The following is a 22,008-nucleotide window of genomic DNA, read 5'->3' on the forward strand; positions in this document are numbered from 1 at the left end:
GCACTGGCTATTGTAAATGGCGTGGACAAGCATGATGTTGATGCATATCTTTTCTTCCTGATCAATTACAGTATTCAGGGAAAGCTGTTTTTTTAGTCGTAAAATAACTGAGATTTGCTTTTTGTACATTAAAAAAAACAGTATGGGAACTTTCCTTGCAGGTTTTGTAATATTATATGTAAAAATGTGCAGGGATGATACATAAATTTAGCTGAATTGTGCTGTCAGGTGGTTACACAAATTTATTTTCAATTGACAGTAATTTTTAAGGACATCTGTAGGTTCCCTCCAAAAATTATAGCAGATGTTAAAAATATAGTTCTCTCCCATTTAGAGGCTCAAAGATGGTAACTCCATATTAGTATATCATAGGTAGATAAAATATCCTTTATGGCAACCTCCATATGCGAGCAACAAGAGTCTGTTTATCTGTCTTATAATACTGTAAAATTTTATAAGCGTTATCCTCTTAAGAAGAAATTACAGCCTTCCGTACAATCAAAATGGCATTATTTAAATAGGAGATTTGCCATAACTACAATGGGATCAGGGTAAGACTCCAAATGTACTTATATGGTTCTCACTATAACATATGACCATGGGAAGACCTTGGAACATGACTTTCCTATCTTTGCTCAGTGAACTGGGAGATATTTCATCTAACCACAAGCCACAGCCATCCCTGTCAACTTAATTTGAGAATACACATTTAAGGAAACAAAAGGAAATGGTTCTCCCTTGGGACCTAGCATTGTTAAACTGTCCCTGGGTGTTTTTAGCACATCTGTTTATGGTTCATTCTCTGTTTCAGGCTTTAATAAAAATGTCACTAAAATTCCAAAGGAGGAAAGTCTCAGTTGGAGGAAGGAGTAAATGCCAATTTTCATGGTTTATACCACTTTGAGTAAAAAAAAAATAATCAGTCATTAGGTTCATGATTGACACTTAGTTGCAAGAGACAAAAATAAATTCCAAATATGACCTAAAATGTCATAGACGATATTCTTGGGAATTATGTTACAGTATTGTATTATTGGGCACAAAACTATTAATGGCAGTGAAACTCTTACAATACTGCATTGTTTTTATACCTTCTCTTCTTACCTAAGTGGCAAATTAAAAGCCTCTAAGAGTGCAGTGCTATTTTCCAAGTGTGCTGAAAGAACCAAGGGCTCAGCACATTTGTTTTAAAGCCGGGTTTTGGGCCTCCAGCGGTCAGTGCTCTTTTGTGCTGAGTTCACCGCACTGTTTACGAGGGAGGGATTTACGAGTGTTGCTTTTAGAAATCAGATCTGGTAGCCTGAATGTTTTTCAGGACACTTACTGATGTGCTGAACTGTAGATTCTGAGCTCTTATCATTGGTGGTATTTTCAAACTTTCAAAAAAGAACACAGTGAAGGATAGAGGAGTTCTCAACTGTTGATATAAGGGAATGGCAGGGAAGCAACTGTAGAGAGATTCAAGAACATCCTAAGAGTTACAATGGCAAATTTAACTGCCACGAATGTTTTATTTTGGATTTAGTATTGTGGTGAGGGAACTTGGCCAAATTCCAGTTCTGTAGTAATATGTGCAAGTGCTTAAATTGTTGCGAAATTACTTTAATCGTTAATTAAGACATTGTCTTCCATTTCTAAAGTGCAAATGTACAGTGAAGTACAACAACAAGATTTTTACAGGCAAAATCAGTGGCAACTAGTACCCTGGAGAGGTACAACCAACACTACACAGCTGCATTGCTCACTTCCACTCTCAGGCATCCAAACATGCGACTAGCACATGTGTACACACACACTTTCATACACATTTCCCCTGCCCAACCCCATATTTATATGTTGTTTTTTTTCTATATACATGTGTGTTCGGCTGTTCTACAGCACTTCCACAATAGCTAAATAATTGCCTGTGCACTTCCCTGGGTTTATCCAGCCCTTTCCATGCATTCTGCGCTCGCTTCAGTAGCCTCTTTGGCAATTAACTGGGAATACGGTTAGGCCCTCGACTTTGCCACTCTTGTGACATTAATCTGCCTGTTCCTTGCCGGCTTCCTTCTAATACCATGCTGAGAAATTGTGCAAAGGTCTCTTTGTTCACCTGGGCTAAATGTCAAACAGGTAGCATATGAAGAGACCTGAGACGGCACAGACTGTTTAGAATCTGATCAGTCCAGCATCCTGTTTGCTCTGCAGTCGGTTTTACCATTCAGTGTGTCACAGATGGCCTCGGGGTCCCTGTTGCTGGAAGCTTGACTGCTAGCAGCAATGTGTCCGTTGTGCTCTGGTAAGAGATTGAAGGTGAAGAACTGGTATGGATCCTTTTGCCTGCTGCTTTCTTGTAAGGGGCTCAGGAAAGAGCTGGAGTTTTTCCATTCCTGGAATGTGCACATTTCCATATGTGGGTGAGTGATTTTGCTCAGGTAGCCAGGGCTGGGAGATGCTGAAGATAATGTCCTTTGACTGCCACTTAGGAAACTCCCACTGTCTTCCAGAGAGTCCTTCCTAGGGTGTTCAAAGGAGCACCGATTCCAGTTTCTGTAGCTGTAGGCCCACCACCCCAACTGTTTTCGACGGTGGCACTGGCATTTTAGGATCTGTATGAAAGCCCTCTTGAACTCTTTGCTTGAGCAAGGGTAGATGATTGGATTCAAGCAGCTGTTAAAGTAGCCAAGCCAAAAAATCACCTTGAAGATTGTTTCAGGGGGCTTCAGAGCCGAAAACAGAGATCCTGTTCAGAAGAAACAAGGAGAGACAATATGTGAGATAAATGGTTTGTCTGTTTTTAGGAAAGGTAAATGTCCCATTGGATCACTCTCAGAATCTATTTATTAAACATCTTTAATGCATGCAGCTTTCATTTTTGGTCTTTTAGTAATTACATGCTATTTGTGTTATTTTAAAAGCTAACAAGGAACTGCTTTATCCACCATCCAAAATATAAAGGAGCACGTATTTAATGTAGGCTTAAAATAAAGAGCATTCTTTGTCATTATATGTATAGCTGTTGCACTAACATGTATGGATACCAGTGAAAGACAAAATGTTCGTTGCTCAAGCTGCTCTATTATGCACACATGGAACAAGGTCATGCCTTCTGCAAAGAGCTATTAACTATTACCTTTTGAAGAAAAAGATCTAAATATTCCCAGGCTTCTGGGAATATTTGCGCTCAGACACACCTTACCAATTCTTATACATTCTCGTGCAGCTCATAAACATCACCACATTTATCTAGATTATTAGAGGGGTACAAACCTCTTGAAACCAGAAGTTAATTGTGGTAGGTCGTATATCTCAGCCAATCATAAAAATGATGTAACCCAAACAAAGAGATTACTTTATTTCCTCTTCTGTTCACGACCAAATAGTTTACCTACAGAAGCTGCCCAAATGAAAAACTCATACTGGGAAATCCATTTCATGTACTTCTAGCATTAAAAACATGTAATTGATCAACTAAATTTAGCAAATGGAGCTCTATAAAAGAATGTCCGAATTTTTTAAAGCAGAGCAGACATTCAACAGTTACCCAGCTGGGAAAATACCTTTGTGTCTGGTAGAGAAATCACAGAGCAGGGGTGCAGGAGAGAAGCCTCCTTTCAAGAAGTAGAATTTGATTTGTAGAGGTTTTTCAAGTGGAAGGTGATGCTCAAACCTGAGTGTCACATCTCTGAGAAGTGCAACACATACACTGGAGTAGTTTCAGATTCCCTGGGCTGTGAAAGCAGCTGAGTCAGTTCTGACTGTCAGGATGCCTTAGTGGGGAGGGGTGTGATTCTAGGCATGTTTCCCATGTCTCATAGCAATGTAGGGGCCATGGCTTGTGCCTGAAAACTATGCAAAAGCACTTCCCAGCTACTTGGGTAAATAGCTCTTACATGTCACTGCAGATACTGCTGTTTATCTAGAGGACAATTCTGGCCAAGTCCTGACTGTAGGGGTCTGAGTCTCCTCTGCTCACAAGGAAGCCAGGTAAGTACATGTCGTTCCTCACACATCCACTGACCTCAGTGTGTCAGCTAGTCCCCGAGCTGGCTCAGAAAATAAGGTACTAAAATGGCATTGACTCTCTGGAGAGTCTGTTTCTCTCCCCCCACTTGGGTAACAGGATCCAGAATAATAGTTTTTTCCCCCTGGTTGTGTACGGGGATGCTGCTGCTTAGCACTGTCTCTGCCTATTACCTTGGAGCTAAGCATCATGTCATCCCTTAAGGTTAAAATGGAAGTTTTAAATTGCAAGGTTTGTAGTACTTCTTTCATAACTCCTACGCTTGATTTTTATATCACGTGCAAGACTTTTGTAAGTTAAATTCACGTCCCTTCTTGCTTTGTTACTGCTAATAATTTGCAGGGTTTGACGTGTGTCTTCTCTCCATTTGTTTGAGATCCTATGTCTGCTCTGATTGATACTGCAGAAAGTAACAAGTAGAACATAAGAAATACGGGAGAAACTATGAGTTGTGGCTGATAAATTTCCAGTCGATGAATCAAAGTGATGCAGGCACTTAAACTGTGTATTGTTAGTGTTAAATACTATTTGATGAAAGATCCAGAAACAATTCATGTGATTCCATTGAATAAGCCAATAAATTAATATCAGATTCTTATAAAGCTTTAGAAAAAGTTGATCCAAGTTAAAAACTGCAGCCAAGATAAGGAAGATCTTCCAAAATTTCCCACATGCACAGTTGCAAACTTTTTCAGGATTCATTTTGTAAATAATAATTATTAACGTTTTATCTTCGATTTAGGGAAAAGCTTAGTGACTGTACAAAACAAGTAAATATAATTATGTACACCAAGGAACTTAATGGAGCTCATCCTGATAAATTTCTTAAATTGCTTTCTGGAACTCCCTTAAAATGTAAATGTTTTTTAACTCTTAAAACCCAGTAAACCTCATGAAGTGGCTGAAGAGCTCCCATTTTTTCTTATGTGTAAATTTTGAATGGACAGCGGTGACTTTTTCCAGATCAGTTGGTTTGCCTTTCTCTTACACTATAATAATTGAAAATCTATGGGACATTCCTCTACCAGATTTAAGTATTTTTTAGGCAGGTTAAATATGGACATAGTAAATGCTGTTGTATGGCTTTCAATAAAATTAAATATTTTTAAGAAAATGTACTGAAAAATTTTGTGAAATTCCCTAAGGGCAAATAAAATAAGCTAAGCTAGAGAGGAAAACTGGGAACCAATGCAGACAACTGGGTTATACTTGTGTAATCAGTATCTCACATGAACCAAATATAACCACATACTGTAAAAACTAAGAGACCAAGTAGGGAAAAATGTAAAAAGCTGAGTGCCGTAAAAAGCTTAATCTTTGTGAACTGCTGGAAGAAATATGTGTTCCTTAATAAAAAAAAAGTAAGGAGCTTATGTCTGTCTTTCACAATAATCCGCTTTTCAAATGTCATTTGAAAAAAATGACAGCAGGCTGTTTTCAGCACCTGCAGCGAGAATTTTCAAAGCTCTTTTATATTAAAGGGCAGCAACACAAAAGTGTAGAGAATTTCCTCATAACGACCCTGAGTGACAGAGGCACCTTGTGTTCTGTCCTGATTCTAGAAAAATTACTGAGCCCTGACTGATTGTTTGAAAACTATCATGACCCTGGATGAGTCATTAACAAGAAAATTTGGAAATACGTTTGTTAGGAAAGTTGCGTGGTGGTATAATTTAAAAATAAGTATCAGAGTTTAGTTACAATAGTAGAAAAGTTCTGAAACTAAGAAGTTTGGGGAAAAATTTCAAGGAGTTAATGATCATTAATGACTACTTCGTTCTCCGCTTTTTTCATGGTTCTGCAGACAGCACAATGTAAATGCTGCTTGTTTAAATTACACAGAAGCTATTGCATTGTTTTCACAAGAAGGCAAGGAAGAAATATGCTTTTCTGAACAAGGAATATTAATTTGATTAAAAATCTGTTGTTTTATATACTGTTCTGTTAATTTCTCGTATTTCAGGCTGATACATTAAAACTTGACAGAATTCTACATAATTCTTCCACCCTTCCTAGTATATGTATATATATATATATATATACACTGCCCTGAAGGGAGAAGAATTGCATCTATGAATTTTGTCTACCGTATAATGCACTTTTACTTCCTAGGTTTTCAAAAACCAGTTGGTAGGCAATTATTCCAAGAAGGCTGTAGCAATAAGCAAGGTCACTGTAATACAAATGAGAACAAGTTCACATATGGGAGCATGCCTCACTTGCTGTCAGGTAGCACTTTTCATCTGTCAATCATCCTGCCTTTATACCATCCTCCTGATTTTACCAGTGGGAAATAAGAGCTGGAGGAAGGTAAAAGCAATCAGCTGAAGGTCATGTACTAAATAATTTTCACCAGGAAGAAAGTTTTTGTTTTACCAGGAATGAAGCCATGAGATCTGGCACAACTCGTAACTGCTAGAACACACAGTGGGCAGTACAGTGCATTCAAACAGTGTGTTGGTGACTCCTGCTGCCTTTGCCACCACCCAAAGAAAAAGCAGAATTCAGGAGCATTTCCTGAGATCAACAGAAACTGGTTAATCCCCATCTCTGGCTGTACAGGGGCTGTATGCAATTGCTACATGACCTTAGCAAAGCCCCACCTATGAAAGGATCCATGGCTAACGAAGAGGACCACCAGTGAAACCTACAAATGCTATGAAATATAGTAGTTTTGTGATACATCATGGTGAATAAAAAGAGCTGAGAAGAGACTCAACAATTAGTATTTAACAGCATAAAACTTATATACAAAGAGGAATTAAATGATTTTTTTTTCCATGTCCACAGTGGCTAATATAGTGAGCACAGTGATTCAAATTGCAGCAAGGCAATTCGAGAGTACAGCTTGGGAAACACTTTCAGTCTACCAAGACAGGAAAGTTCTGGAACATACTGCCTTAGAAGGGTGTAAAAATCCAACCCTGGAGGCTCTTAAAAACAGAGCAGACACACATCTCCTGATTTATGTATGGCTGATCCAGCCTTTGGGTTGGAGGATGCCCTGCATGACCTCTTCAGATCCCTTCTAGTCCTGCTTTCTCTGATTAGCTCTGTAGGCTGTAACTTTGTTCATCAGGAAAACTTTATGGCTTAAGTTTTGGCAACCCAGCAGAGTTTTACATCTGCAGTACTGGAATCCCACTGACACTGTAGTCTTAGATCCCGTTGGTAAATATAACCACAATTTAGGTTGAGGATTAACTGTTAGAAAAATGGAATGTCCAAGACCAATACTTATTTGGGCACTTATTTTCTTCAAGGCTTTGGAAAGTTTCTGAGTGTTTTGTATTCAGTCCTTCCTTACTGGTTGGAATCCCAGCCTGAATTCTCTACAGAAAGAGAAAAAAAGATGTTCTGAATTATCCAGAAGGTGGTTTAGTTGGAAGTCACTATACATGCCATGTGCTTCTAAATATGGGTTAATTTGGTGACTATTATACAGAGCACCACTGCCTTTCACCATGTAAAGATATGAAAAATATTTTGATTAGCTTGTATATTTTTAATGTTACCCTTTTCCCTACCTTGTTCTTGGAATTAACAACAATACCTTTTATTTAACTGCACACCCTGGCTTTACCTCATAATTCACCTGTCAGGAGCAAACAACTGGGGGCTATTTTGGTATCTTGATAAAATGATAAAGCTAAGCCTACCACACACACTCTCTAAACATCGAACTAATATTTCCTACCCTAATCTCCAACTATTTTTGCATCACAGCCTGATAAACAGATTAAATATTTCCCTGTACTGATTTAGATTGCTTTTCAAAATGGCTGGAAAATGGTGCCTATTATTATCTCCTGGGTGATTTATTTGTGAGGGGAGTAGCCAGAGTGACTCCCTTGCTCAAAATGATCTCTTTCCTGATGCTTCATGTTTAACAGCTTCACTCAAAGGGAATGTGTGTTCTCTATCCTCTTATTTTGCTGAGCAAAACCCTGTGATAAATTAAACATAGTACCACAAACTAACCTCTGATTGCACCTTTTACACCACTGAAGTTTTTGCAAAGCCTGTGTACAGCGAAATTGCGGAACAGGAAATATTTCAGAAACTCAATCAACTTGATCAGGTTTTATTGTATTTTGACCATTAATTTAACAAGCTGTGCTCACCATACTTGACAGAGCTATTTGGTTTGGAAACACACTGAGCAACAGCAAATGTCACAAAAAGGGATTAAGAAATATTTCATTTAGTAAAAGGTAATTTCATTTAGGGTCTGACTGTTTTTTATAATGAATGCTTTATTATGCTGAAGGTAAGTAAAGCACCCTCAATGAGATTAGGGGACGTTGTGGGAAACAATTTGGCATGTCAGTGGTATTCGCACATTCTGCAGAGTTACTGGCCAGAATATCACTGAGCTATTAATATTCAGAGTCCACTGGAGTCAGTGGGAGTGCTTGAAAGCCTTTGTAAAGGCTCATAAGGGCTTCAGTGGACTTTGGAACAATCCCTAAAGTAGCAGGGTGAGCAGCAGGAAAATCTTCTGGACTGCCTTAATCCCAATCCTTTTAATTAAGGAAAACTCGTCACTGAAGGAAGTTTTGATGTTGCCCTCTGCAGAGGTGAAACACACATACACATGTGTAAATAAATACCCACACACACTGCTCTCTCATATTTTTTCCTGCTCTGTTACTTTTCTTCTATCTAAATATCTGCTTCATTGCTACCTCTCTCCGCTGACCGCTATATTCGTACAGAAAGGAGGGTGGGAAAGTTAAGATCTTCTATTTAAGGATCCTTACTGTAATAGTTGGCGAGGTTCTTGATGAAAGAGTAGTACACAGGACATGTTTGAGTTTCCACTTCCACTTTATGGAAGAAAGAGCTTAGCATCAAAATTAGGCCAGCCAATGCAACCAACCCACCAGGCACTCCCACCCCTCCAGTTCCTTCCAAGAGAAAGGACAAAACGTGCTCCAGTTGTGTGCAAGGTGACCACGTATTACAGTAATTAGCTGGAGTTTAAGCCTTAAAAGTAAGATATAAGATAATGTTTATGAGCTAAACAAAACTTTTGCAATTGCCTTTGATCTTTCTGTGCCATTGTGCCCTGTGAACTATTTCCAGCCACGCAGAGGAAATAAACAAGTGTGGATAAATGACCAACAGTTGTTTGTGACACCAGGCGGTCATCTCTGAAATACCCCTGGGTTCTGTTGTGGTTATATCTCCTCCCTTCATCCTTCGTGCAAGGAATATATATACATATATTTATACTTGGGACCGAAAATCAAGAAGTTGGTGCTGCCTTAGGTCCCCTGAAGCCCTCCCTGCTCCAGGCCGAAGAAGTCCTGTCCCTTCAGCCTCTCCTCACACAATGTGATCCAGGCTCCAACATCCTTGTCACCTCCACCGGACTCACTTCAGGTTATCGTTGTCTTCCCTGGAATACAGCTTTCCGCATGGATGCCCTGTTGCAGACATGCTCTAATAAGTGTTGAATTAAAAGGGCACAATCACCTCCTTCCATCTCCTGGCTCTGTTCCTGCTGATACAGCCCAGCATGCTGCCAGCTTGCATCTGATGGGGACATCTGAATAGTTTTACGTCCTGTGTTACGTTCGTCTGAGTCATCTTCATGGGAGAGGGTATTCTCTGACTGAGGATTTTCAAGAGTGCCATGTATTTATTATTTGTACCTAGTGGGAGCAACATTTTACACTATTGATGGTTAATTAGTCCAAAATTAAGCACATTCTCCTTTACTGTCTGCCTTCTCTTTAATACGTCTGGTTTTTCTTTTCCCACCTTGGTGTGTTCACTTCCCAGTTATTCCTTTCTTCCTCTTCATTTTAAATAATTCCTGCTCCTCTCATGTCTTGTTCAGTTCTTCACTCCAACTGCTCATCTATTTTCAAATCACTTTCTATTGCGATAATTGCCTTTCTATTAATTAAACATCCATTTTTAATATAAGTTGTGTATTTGATAGCAATTAAGCCTATAAATTACTCAGAATTATCAGTTGTATTCAGAATGAAGTATTTGATAATTAGATTAGATAATGGTCGAACATTTGAGGAGCAGTACCACCGTGAATTTCCTAGATTTAAGGAGAAGAAATCTCTATGAATAAGTTTTGGGTCGTCACGTGCTATGTTTTCTACCACTTATAAAAATTCGTATTTCAAAAACTTTAAATCTGGTTCCGCTTAGCTGCGAGACAGCCTAGGGTGAGTGTATGTTGTTGTTTACTGGAACAAATACAGCATTTGTTTTTACTGAAACAGAATGGTCTGGAGTTCAGTGCTGTGCTGTGTGTCACTTGATATTCCAGTAATAGCAAACCAGCTACAATAAAATATGTTGTGAAACAATAACCATGTAGAAAGAGAGCTTCACTGCACAGGTTTTCACCATTGTCTTAATCTTTAAAACAAGACAGAACATTTGAAACTACTTGCCCCTATTCATAACAAGTAGAAAATTTAAAACTTGCAACGCTGAATAGAGGTATTCTGGAGAGAACACCGCCGTCTTGTCTGAGTACCGTAAAGGAGAAGTTGGCAGAGAATTTGTTAATAAGTATTTGGAAGTTTTCTTGTAGAATCTGGTCAAATGTAAATGGTTAAGGTATCCCGGGAAGACAAACATAATCCTCCTTCATTCAGCTGAGATGACTATTACATTTTATTACAGCATGGAGCCTTTCCAACCAGCGTTAAATCTGACCTTTTCAATGTTCTCCACAGGAGAAAATTCCAATGTTTTAAAAATTGCTGTAGTGTTGAAAGCATTGCAAATGCAAAATGATAGCAAGTGAGTCCTGAAACATGAAAAGCAGGAAGCATCAGCGATACCAAACCCCATCTCTCAGCCTGTTCTCAAGAAGACAACATTTTGCAAAAAATGAAATGCAAGAAATTTGTTTTATGCTGGAAATCGTCATTGCTCTGAAAAGAGCCTTTTCTTGGTGCTAGGCAGTAGATGGCTGCTGATGGCCTGGCCAGGAACCTCCACCTCTCCGCTGCAGTTCCCGCTGTGATTCCTGCTGTAGCCGTACCTGCTGGTAGCAGCTGAGTTACGGCTGCTTAATGAACAGGGAAGCTTCGAGTGCTACATGTATATAGCCAGTAAAACTCTCTCTATAAAACTAATACGCTGCCTCTGACCAGGCTTGTTATGAGTTTACAGAATGCGGAAAGGATGTTAGTCTTTTATTTAAGCTTTCTGCAGTCCTTTTTACCACATGCTTGGCCAAGTGGGCACGCCAGGGTTTTAAAGCTAATTGGATTTCTCAAGCTCCTGATTTCTTTCCTTCCAGCATTCAGTGTTTGTTTACATTCCACTGGATATAGGAAAGAAACCCCACAGTTTACAAACATCAGAGGACAAAGTGGAGAGAATGGTTATAAAATTAAGAGCCAATGGGACCGCAGGCCTTCTGGAGGAGAGGGTCAGGATAACAGTGGAAAAAAGAGCATCCAAAATCAATAGAATAAAATTCAATAAAGAAAATGAGAGGGAAGATAGTTAAATTATAGCTACTGCAAACTGGTAATGATGGTGAGCAATTTGTATGTGGCTTTGAAGTACATTGGTGTGTCTGTGGATTGCCTTGGGATGTGTATTAACTAAATTCATTCACTTCTGCCCACCTAAGGCCTGATCCTTTGTAGACGAGTTCCTAAGCAGGTAAATTAAAGTAGCAGAAATGCACTAATGTAAAATATGATCAGAAAAAGTACCTTCCCCTGTAGATAAGTTCACAAATAAGAGACAAGCCCCAGAAACACATTTTCCTTGCTTTCTTATAGACTGGGAAAGGTTACAGTTTGTTTTCTTATCCTAATTAAAATCCACGGTTTCTTACCATCTGTACTATCTATCTCTGATAAAAGGTGCCTCTTATTTCAAATGAATAAACCATTGCTATGAGACCCGTATGAACTCGTTCACAATAGCTCAAAATCGAGATGCTTTTAAAGGCTCCAAAAATAGAGATTTAGTTAGAATGGCCAAAATCAAACCAGGACTTCACATCCCTGGAAGCTTTGCTGATTGCGATTGTAGTACAGATAGGGATCAGATCTTTTTACTAAAACCTAAAGTTGCTCCACCTATTGTATAAGCAGTTGCAAAGTGGGGTAGGTGTATTTGCATTTTTGAAACAGCAGTGCCTACATACCTAACCGCAGAGCTACTGATGTTGGCATGCCAAAATTGCCTTGGGTTGGGAGATTTTACAAGATGATTTCCAGAGATCCTTTTCAGGCCTGAAGTCTACAACTCTCCTTTCTACAGTCTCATTCAAAAGATGCTGTTGATGCTTAAAGCATTGAGAGTTGAAAATGATTTTTAAAAACTTACAGTACAACAGACTATTTGCAGGTTGGTATGTATTAGAGGAATAGAAAAGAAAAATAGGAGCTTTCTTTCCTCAGCCCAGAAAGAAAAAGAAAGAGGAAAGCTGTAGTTCAAAAAAGAAAAAATCAAATAAAAAAGCAACAGAGCTGAGGTTTTTCATGCCCTATCTGTAGCTGTTATGTTAACAAAAATTCTGAGTATGTCTTCAGTAACAAAATACAGAGATATGAGTGAGATATGGAAGATAAATGAGATATGGAAAAATCCATCAGGTGCTTAGAGTTTTGGCACAAACTCCGTACAGCCTTGCATATAGGTATAGCTACCGCTTCTCTGTCCAGAATGCCTATGATGGCGTACGCCATAGAGAGAATTTACTTCTGTACACCGTGTTGCCACTACAAAAGTATGGTAAAATCAAGAACAAGTTTAGAAAGGATCTTGTTCAGCACTCCAAAACTGACAGTAGGTAGGGACAGAAATAGAATATTGTTATTATTTTGTCCTGAAGAGTTACAGACTTCAGCGGCTTGCTAACTAGAAAGAATATGGGCTGAGTTTATGCTTGTTTTGCAAAGGATTAGCTGATTAAAGGAGTCTAGAGAAGCTAATTAAGTCTGCTGACATTTCACTTATTATACTTAAATATCTTCAGTTACTGGGCATGCTTCGGTGTCTTTTTCTCCCCTTCTCAGTTCTGACACAGCTGAGGCAATCTGTCTTGGACATCACTGGTAAACAATAGGACTCCAGCAGGGAATTGAATAACACTGCTACAAAGATGCTGTATGAACTTCCATTATATTTTCTCCTTTGTAACTTAGAGACTGATTGTTACTGCTTTTCAGTTTCTAGGTATCACTTGAAAGCCCATCAAAATAGCTCTAAATCTTGCAGTGGATGTTGGAACAGGACTTTAGTGAAGCTACTAAAAAAAGATGAATTTTTTGTTAATGTCTGTATTTCACAGATAGGTGCACTAAAGAGCATACAGCTGATATCCTGTGGTATGGCCTTGATGCTTTAGCACTGTATGCACATGTATTTATTTACTCAGTGCTTTCATCATGACTACTAACCTGAGCAATGGCATGCATTTGCAAAAGCCCATGGCACAAGAACCTTGTGTCCACTGCCTTGCTGGATGCTTAAAGCAGTGTTCCTTCTCAAATTATCACTTCTCTCCTGTCTTTGATTTCAATACTTTGGAGATATCCTATTGCTGTCCAGTGGCTCTGTCCTGACTTTTTTTTTTGCCTTGGAGCTTTCTGATTCAATAAAGAACACTATTGGGTCTGCTTTGTGGGCCTGGAAACTGCAGTATCTTTTTCTGCTATCTCCACTAAGAGTCCCTGGTGTTTAACCACAACGTTTTTTCCTAGGGGCAGACATGGTTTGATGGAAGTAGTAGCAGGGCTTTGCTCCTTTATTACCACTGCTGGTGTGGTTCATGCTCCTACGTTATGGTCATCTTGCAGTCATGTTCTTGAGAATCCCATCTTTCACACCTGAGATAGGAAGATGCTCCCAGCCCTGCTGCTGAGCAGTCATCACAAGTGGATTTCTCTGTATTCACGTTTCTCTGTACTGCTTTGCAAATTTACTTTCCTAAGGCTGTACGCTTTCAGATTTCCCTTTGATCCTCTGACCTGCAAATGAAAGTTTGCGTAAGAAGTGCCCAAGCCTTCAGAATTTGTGGAGTTTCACCTGGTTTGATGAAACATATTTGTTCTAAAAAGTAGAGCTTTGTATGTAATTGGTAACTGGGATCCCAGGGATGCAATTTACTTTTGGACAGAAGGCTCAAACCAGGGCTTAAGGGAGTTTATTTTAGTAGTAAAATGAATCACCTTGAAATAAGCTAGTTCTCCCTGTGGCAAAACATGCTGTATTGGTCAAGAAATGCCCATATTTAGGCTTCTGGCTAGAAAATAGGAGGAGCAGGTTCCTGCTCTCACCTGTGTGATTGGACGTTGTACCAGATGCACCTACAAGAGGGCAGAGGGTCAGGTTGCAACGCGTATCATTAAGTCCTCCCAGTCCTGTGTGACCATTACAAGAAATCTAGAGAGTTAGGCTACTTTGTGAGGTGAAGATGAGGCAAGACAAAAGTGAGGTGGAAGACAAAGCAGGCTTGAAGCCTTGTGGAAAGCAGAAGCAGTGATAGCAGTGGACCTAATGCCTGGAAGTGTTTCCCATGGGAAACTGAGCAGCCTAATTTGGTATTCTTGGTGCAGAGATGCAGAGGTTGGCCTGGTGTAACATAAATCTACATACTGTACTCGAACAACATTTTATTTTAAGAATCATTTTGTATTGGCTGACCTGTAGCATGCAGAATATTTTTATGTTCTTTTTTATTATTTTGTAGAGAGGTTTCAAAAACTTAATATATAAGGATAGTCAAAACAGTTGTATCTTCATTATGAGGCTCTTGGGACTTTATCCTACTGCCAGTTAAGATACGACAATTTTATTTCTGACTTTAGTGGATAAGATGAAAGGTTTTCTGGGAGCAGGGGCAGTTAGGTTCTGAGCATGGAAGCGAGTAACACTGCTGATCTCCACTAGAGTTAAGCAATGGGCTGGGGAAGTTCATATGCTTTGGTGAAAGTAGTGGGGGTGGTGGGTTTTGTGTGTTTTCATTTGTGTGTTGTGTGAGGTCTACAGCTGGGAGCTGGCAAGCTCTGTCTGATGCCTCATTTAACAGGAATGAGACTAAACTTCTACCAAGTAGCCAGGGGGAAACATATGATCCTTCATTTTTGATTAATTTTTTAAATAAAGTTATTGGCATAAATTGGATCTTTGTTTAAAGGAGGAAGTTTTACTGAATGATACCTTATATCTGCTGAGCTCTAGTCTTTGGATAAAAATCCTTAATTTTTCTTACCATTTTTCAGCAATGCATATTTAATATAGTCCTGATAGCCAAAACCAAATTTGTATGAGGGGAAGGGAAAGAAACATTTATTTTAAAGAAGCAAGATATTTACTCTTCAAAGCTGAGTCACTGAATTTATGGCACAAGCAGTAGTCTTGAAGACACATATGTCTTCATTTTATTTTTTATGCTGTACCACAAATAATTTTGGGTGGCAAGATGACAGTTTACAAAGCCATGGAGCATTTATGAATGTGCACAACAAGGGCATTCCATAGCTCTATTTCTATCTGGAAATGATATCTGTTAGCTACTGGAATAAAAACAAATTCTCTTTGATACCAGTTTTGCTGCATTATCAGGTGCTTAACACTAAAGGAAGCATGGTTCAGTCATCCAACTCTGGACAAAAAGAGATCGTGGGTCATTCTTTGCTCTGATAGTTTCATGATGCTCAACACATCATCGTGTCAGTGCTCTAATTCCTCCCTGTAGCTGTATACAGAACTCTGTCAGAGAGCTTTTCTCACAGAGCCTTTTGATTCCTGCTTGAAAACCACCGTCAGTGCTAATTTTATTTCTTTTCCTTTGTTGTGGAATATTTATTCAAGCAATATCCCTGCTTTCAACACCATGTCGGTTCGCAGTATATATCTGCCACCTGATGCAGTGATCCTTTGTCTAGGATATCAAAATGAGTAGCTGTGGAGTATATTAAAGTGTCACAACTGAAGAATTATAATTTTGGCTGGCAAACTAGAACAGCTGAGAACACTTTTGACATGAAAAAAACTACATATAATCAGATTTATTAAGACATGGTTTTGGGGTGCTGCAGAAATGAGGATTACTGACTTGTCAAATGTTTTGTGGTTAAATCCTCAGAAGTCCAGAGCTGCTCTGCTAACACCACTGTGCAGAATCATTGAATTACTGAGTGAAACAAGGAGCACAAGTTGTAAGGATGTGGATATGATGGTATGATTTAGGTTAAAGTTGCAGATATAAGGTGTGAAAAATACAGACTGAGGAAGAAGCCTTCCAGTACAGTGAAGGTAAATATCTAGTCTGGACTCAGAAGCAGAAAAGGTATTGTAGTTCACAGTCCTGCACTGACAAGTGGGAAGATTGTGATTAGAGTAGCCCAGGGCGCCTATGGAGAGTTTCATAAATTGTTGATACTTTTTGGATTCTGCAGTTTGCCTGTCACTGAAAGTGATTCCATACTACTGTGGGCTTTTCGTAAGGGTTCTTAATAGCTTCTTGTTTAAGGTTTTGTCTTCAAGACACACAGCAGAAAATTTCTTGTATGAAAAATACAGCACACAGCTGTATTAAGCTCTTTAAAAAGTCCTCCACTGATTGACCCAGTCCTCCAGTTAAGAATAGCTGAATTATGCATGTCGGGAAAAGGTATTTTCTCCAACTGCATTAGTGTGCAGTGCTTTAGTCATCCCTAACACCATTAATGAGCTTTGCACTGGTACACAGACACAAAAAGTACAAGGTTCTGGAGAGTTTAGAAAAAGAAATCAGGGACAAGGAACAAAACCAGCCTTATTTCAAGTCAGCAAAACAAAGAGGATGTACCTGCTATTTAAATACATGTGGATGTTATGTTGGATACTGTGCATACCTTCATTTCCTCCCTTTCTTAGAAAAAAGGCTGTCAGTAAAGAGTTGGCCCCCTGAAATGATTTCTAAACAGAGAACAGGAAAGCCAGCAGTTTACACTGCCGTACTGAGATGCTGATTTTTTCACTCTTCTAATACTAACTAACAATAGCAACTCTTTCTGAACCACAGCTCGGTGAGGCACCAGGAGTTCCCAGCTCTGGCGTGAGCAGACATGCAGGCAGTGCCAGGTCAGAGCCCACAGCAGCCTGTTAGCCCTTCAGCCTGCCAGGCACTGCTGCCAGCATGCAGCCTGCTGCGGTGGAGGCTCGCATCCTGTCACCTCACTGGAGCCTTGGACACAAGTGAGATGAGAGAGAAAATCAAACTGTGACAAGCAGTAACTTCTCCACTCATGTGTATTAAGCAGTGACCCATTAAACCTCCTGGGAGAGTCCAGGACTTTCTCCCTCTAAGGGGAAACTGACTCTCTTTCAAGAAACTTAATTGTTTCTCATGTTGGTTCTGTCCTATGTGCAGAATGTTTTTAATGGACTGGTCTGCATCTGTGTTTGCTCAATAGCACCAGGAACAGTACTGGCTTCTGCTAACTAAGGATAGGTTCCATTGCATTCATGCTGACTTTTTTTTTTCTTTGTTTTTTTTTTTTCCTGAGTTCCCTCAATAATTCAAAATCAAGGAGGAGATGCTAACCTACTTTATCAGGAGATCATGACCTGCTTGATAAATACCTGCTGCTACCACTGGTTGTGCTGCTAGCATATGCGGTGAAAACATATTTCTATTCATTTAGGTGTGTATTTTTGCAATAGTTGGAAACTTGTTCTCTGTCATAAACTTTCTTTAAGAGGCAGTGCAAGGACTTAAACTTCAGTAGCCAAAGAGAACTTTGCTCACAGTTTTCCTTCTGTTTGGAATTTGTCACATTCTCAGCATGAACTTTTTGCAGATCTTGAATTACTAAGATTTTTCAGCTTTAGATACACTAAGCTAGAGATGATAAAGTTGCTCTGGAGTAGCTTCAGTAGTTGTCTTGCAACAGAGATTCTCGTCTAGATGACATTACATATTTACTGAAATTGTAGTTGTAAAACACTTCACCAGGACCATGCAGTTGAACTCAGTTTAGTTTTCTACAAGTCTCTAAAAGTATTCACTTACCACTCAATTAGAAATGTTTTGGTAGGGTAACTAAGTAAACATGAATACAGAACATTAATAAGGGCTTCTTCTCCCTTTTTTCCCCCACTTCTTTCCATATTTAGGCTGCCAGATTGTCTGTGTCTCAGAGAAGTGAATTTTGGACAGATATTTTTGAGAGCTAGTAATTCAGTATTAACGGGTCTTGAAATGTTCCATTTCAGAGCTGACGCTTGTATTAAAGACAATACAAGCAAATTTCCCAAGGACTTGAGAACACAGAGCACTGTTAAGGCTACACTGAATGCTTTAATAATATTTTGAAGCTGAAGTGAACAGAGTGGCTGCCACAACGCACGTGATAGTCTCCTGAAATGCCTGAACTAAGACCTACTGAAACCCAAGGGAACCTTTCTGTGAGAATCAGTGGGCTTCACATACTTGCTTTCGGAATTTGATCAGTGAAGTTTGAACTGAGAACTAGAGCTCTTTCAGCTTCCCAAAGCTCAGGGGAGTTTTGCATCTCATCATTTGGTCAGGCCCATTCTCACCTAAAACACCTAATGATGCCAGAAGACTTTCTGTAGTACACTTGGACCATCTGACCGTGAACTAAAACAAGAACACTTCAATGCTGAAACTTTTTGCAAACCTTTCCAGAATTTTTGTTAAAGCATCCTGTAAAGATATTTATGAAAGCTAATTCAATCCATAAGGGGGGATTTAATACATAAACTTTGAAGGTATCGTCCCCTGATATGTCATCTGCTCCATCCATGAGGAGGGCTAAGAGATGAGCAGGCTTTCTGCAGGCTGCACACGTTGCAAGGTTTCAGCTTCTTTAAAGCCAAAATCAGAATTAAATTACTTTCACTTCCCTCCCTTTCATCTGTTCACTGCAGTTCTCAAAATGATATCTACTTATCATTCATCTGATTTTTTCTGTGACATTTTTGTAGTAAACAACTAACCTTCTTCCTCCCCCTCCCCACAGTCCCGTGAATACTGACTTACCTAGCGGCAGAACAATGAAGAAAGGTAGCCAGCACAAGATAAACATGCCGACCACAATTCCCAGCGTCTTGGCTGCCTTCTTTTCTCTAGAGAATTTAAAAAGTTTGAAAGCTAAGGAGTTCCTGGGATTGTGACCCTTGGATTTGGTGCTGTTTAATGTATCCTCATGAATGTTCCTGTAATGGATCCGTAAAGTCAGCTCCTTGGAGTTGGACATCTCTTTCATAACCCCAGCTTCCAGGTTTTTAGTAGTCCTTTTGGCCACTATGTAGACCCGGCAGTACATCACAAGAATGACAATTAAGGGAATGTAAAAGGACCCCAAGGAAGAGAACAAAGCGTAGAACGGTTCTTCAGTGATGCGGCACTCCTTATCGTCCTTGGGTGCTGGTTCTTTCCAGCCCAAAAGAGGCCCAATAGAAATTACCATGGAAAGGACCCAGACACCTAGGAGAGCTAGAATGGCTCTTCTTCTTGTTACCAAAGTTGGATACTGGAGAGAATAACGTACTCCTATGTATCTATCTATGGAAATTGCACATAGACTTAAAATAGAAGCTGTACAGCACAGCACATCAACTGCTGCCCAGATATCACAAAAGATCCTCCCCAAAACCCAGTAGCCAAGGATTTCCAATGTAGCAGAGAATGGAAGGACAGTAAAACTCAGCAACAAATCTGCTATTGCAAGGTTAATTATGAAATAGTTTGTAGGGATTCTTAAATGTCTATTGCAAGCAACAGAGAGAATTACCAAAATATTACCTATAATAGCAAAGAGCATGAAGGCACCTAGGATAAGCCCCACAATTATCGCCCTACTGATATCCAAGGTGGGTGAATCCAGGTTGCTGGTTGTCTCATTGGAGTTGTTCGCAGAAAGGTTGCCGCTATGTAATGCAGAAACTTTCAAGTAGCCAGGTATTGATGAATTGGATTTCTCATCAAAGTAGGTATTCATCTTTAAAATCATCCTCCATAGCAAGGTATGGTTGGGTCCCGTGCACAACACACAGATGGTTGAGTTCAGTGGGAAGTTCTCTCTCTACCCAAGAAGTTACTGCAATGCCCGGCCAGCTTTGGATTGAGAACTCATCTCTCCAGCAAGCTGTCAGCTTTGAGCACGTAAAACTTGCCCAGTGTGAAGTCCTCTGAAGCCAGTCAGAAATAATAGGCTGTTCAAACTTGCTTAATTTCTCCTCTCAACTCGTTGAAACAGAAATTAGCAGGCAGGAGGCTTGGCTGGAGCTCTGAACTAGCTGCTTTGATCATGACGTCCCTGAAATAAAAGACAGGTATTACTGTTCTCCCTTGTGCATCCGTGGTCCTGCTGGAAGGATGCCCCTGTCTAGCTGCTGTGCCATGCGTCTCCAGGAAGGGTTTGTCAGCACTTAGGCAGCTCTGCATGAGCCGGCTGCCTGCGCTCTCGCTGCCTCTGCCGCTGACATCACCGGGGCCAGCCCCGGCGCAGCGCTAGAGGGCAATGCAGTTCAAGTTAAAACTTCCAGATCTGAAAGCTAAACAAATGGAATATATCAACCCCAATTAAAGCGTTTGCTACATAGAAATCTGGATTGGAAGCCTTTTTTTTTTAAAAAAAAAAAAGTTTCATTATCTGAGGAAAATACACTCAGAGGGTTACGGTGAAAAAAGCAATTTCGGTACGAAATGATCTAGCACCCTTTGCCTTTCACTCACCAAATAAATGTCTTTGGGTTTATTTTGTAATCAAAGTGAATCACATGCCATGTTAGAGATGGCGTGACTAATCATCTCCCATTTTCTAGGCAGAAACATGTAGGTTCCAAAAATCCCTATTTTATTCCTAGATTCAGTATTTAACAATGACATAGAAAGGTACATGGAGTAGTTTGTTTCTAGTGGTAAGCTTTCCATTAATGGATGATCAGAACCCAAATCTGTAGTAAGGTCTTTATGTTTGTTCTATATTTGTGTATACCAGCCACATCTGTGGCTTCATCTCTTTTCCAGCTCGATAACTTTTGCAAGCACAGGTGGATTGTGAAACCCAAACCTGAAAAGAGCTGAGCATCCTTACCCACAGCTAAAGGGAAGGCAGTGAAAAGTGTTTAGGAGTTTTTCAACGTACTCGATACGCTAATGGGTCTTCTTATATCTTTGCAAGGGCTATGAGATCGCGGAGACAGGGCCTGTTGTTAAGCTGTTGTAGCTCTGGAAATACCTACAGTACCCTATAACGAAAATGATCACTAACAAGTGATTTATCTTGTAGCACTGGTGGTTTCTCCATTTTGTGTAGCTTTTGGTCACCAGGTAAGGAGAAATATCAGATCTTTATAGCCTGGTACCACTGAAAACAAAAAGTGGAAAGTTAACTGAACACACATCTGCCAAAATGCTGTTCTCAACTTTCTGACATCAGGTTATATCCTACAGCTGTTGTCTGAAGTGCTCTGGGTTACTGTATATTGATTTTCCTGTTACAAAATGTACTGTGTTTAAAATAAAAAGTTCATTCTTAATAAGGCAGCTATGGCTGAAAGTTGCAGCTGAGTGCCGGTTTTAAAGGACAAACCATATAAACAAAAGCTCTGGCTGAATTTTATTTGAGGAGTGTGTGGCAGATGTTTGTATAGCCCTTCCCAACAGCAGTGACTATAGCAAAGCACCATCACTCAAAAAATTTTCTTTGAAACATTTACAAGAATGACATGATAACATGTCACGGAGTCACCGAAGGGAAAAGGAACAAACACTCGATTTATGAGCTTAGCCTCAGCTTTCTGTCTCTGCTCTCTCCAAGACAGAGCTTTCACTGCTAATGAACGCAGTTAGCAGCCCTTGATTTGGGACATGTGTCATTCGCACTTACTTACCCATTCTCTCTGGACTCCACCTAACCTCTCTCAGTTTTGTTTGTGATTGCTGATTTTGCTGCTCTGCCTTGTCTGTTCAAAGCGGGAATTCCTCAGGCTAGGGCCCGCTCCCTTGGGAAGGTGGGGACGCAGCTGGTGGCACC

The 22,008-nt window shown here is 39.8% G+C and overlaps 1 protein-coding gene and 1 long non-coding RNA gene across 5 annotated transcripts in view; one reads left to right on the forward strand and one right to left on the reverse strand.

The window, feature by feature from the left end:
- Positions 1–22,008, forward strand: part of LOC118256752 (uncharacterized) — a 171,381-nt gene that overhangs the window by 10,825 nt on the left and 138,548 nt on the right. The gene's annotated exons all lie outside the window — the stretch shown is intronic.
- Positions 1,860–20,379, reverse strand: ADRA1B (adrenoceptor alpha 1B). The gene is made up of 2 exons (XM_035563976.2): positions 19,008–20,379; positions 1,860–2,725 (listed from the first exon to the last, which is right to left on the reverse strand). Exons 1-2 carry the CDS (start codon positions 19,978–19,980, stop codon positions 2,163–2,165), a joined length of 1,536 nt encoding a protein of 511 aa, XP_035419869.1. The 5' UTR covers positions 19,981–20,379; the 3' UTR covers positions 1,860–2,162.

The sequence above is a fragment of the Cygnus atratus genome, chromosome 14 (genome assembly GCF_013377495.2).
Source record: "Cygnus atratus isolate AKBS03 ecotype Queensland, Australia chromosome 14, CAtr_DNAZoo_HiC_assembly, whole genome shotgun sequence".
NCBI classification, from domain to species: Eukaryota; Metazoa; Chordata; class Aves; order Anseriformes; family Anatidae; genus Cygnus; species Cygnus atratus.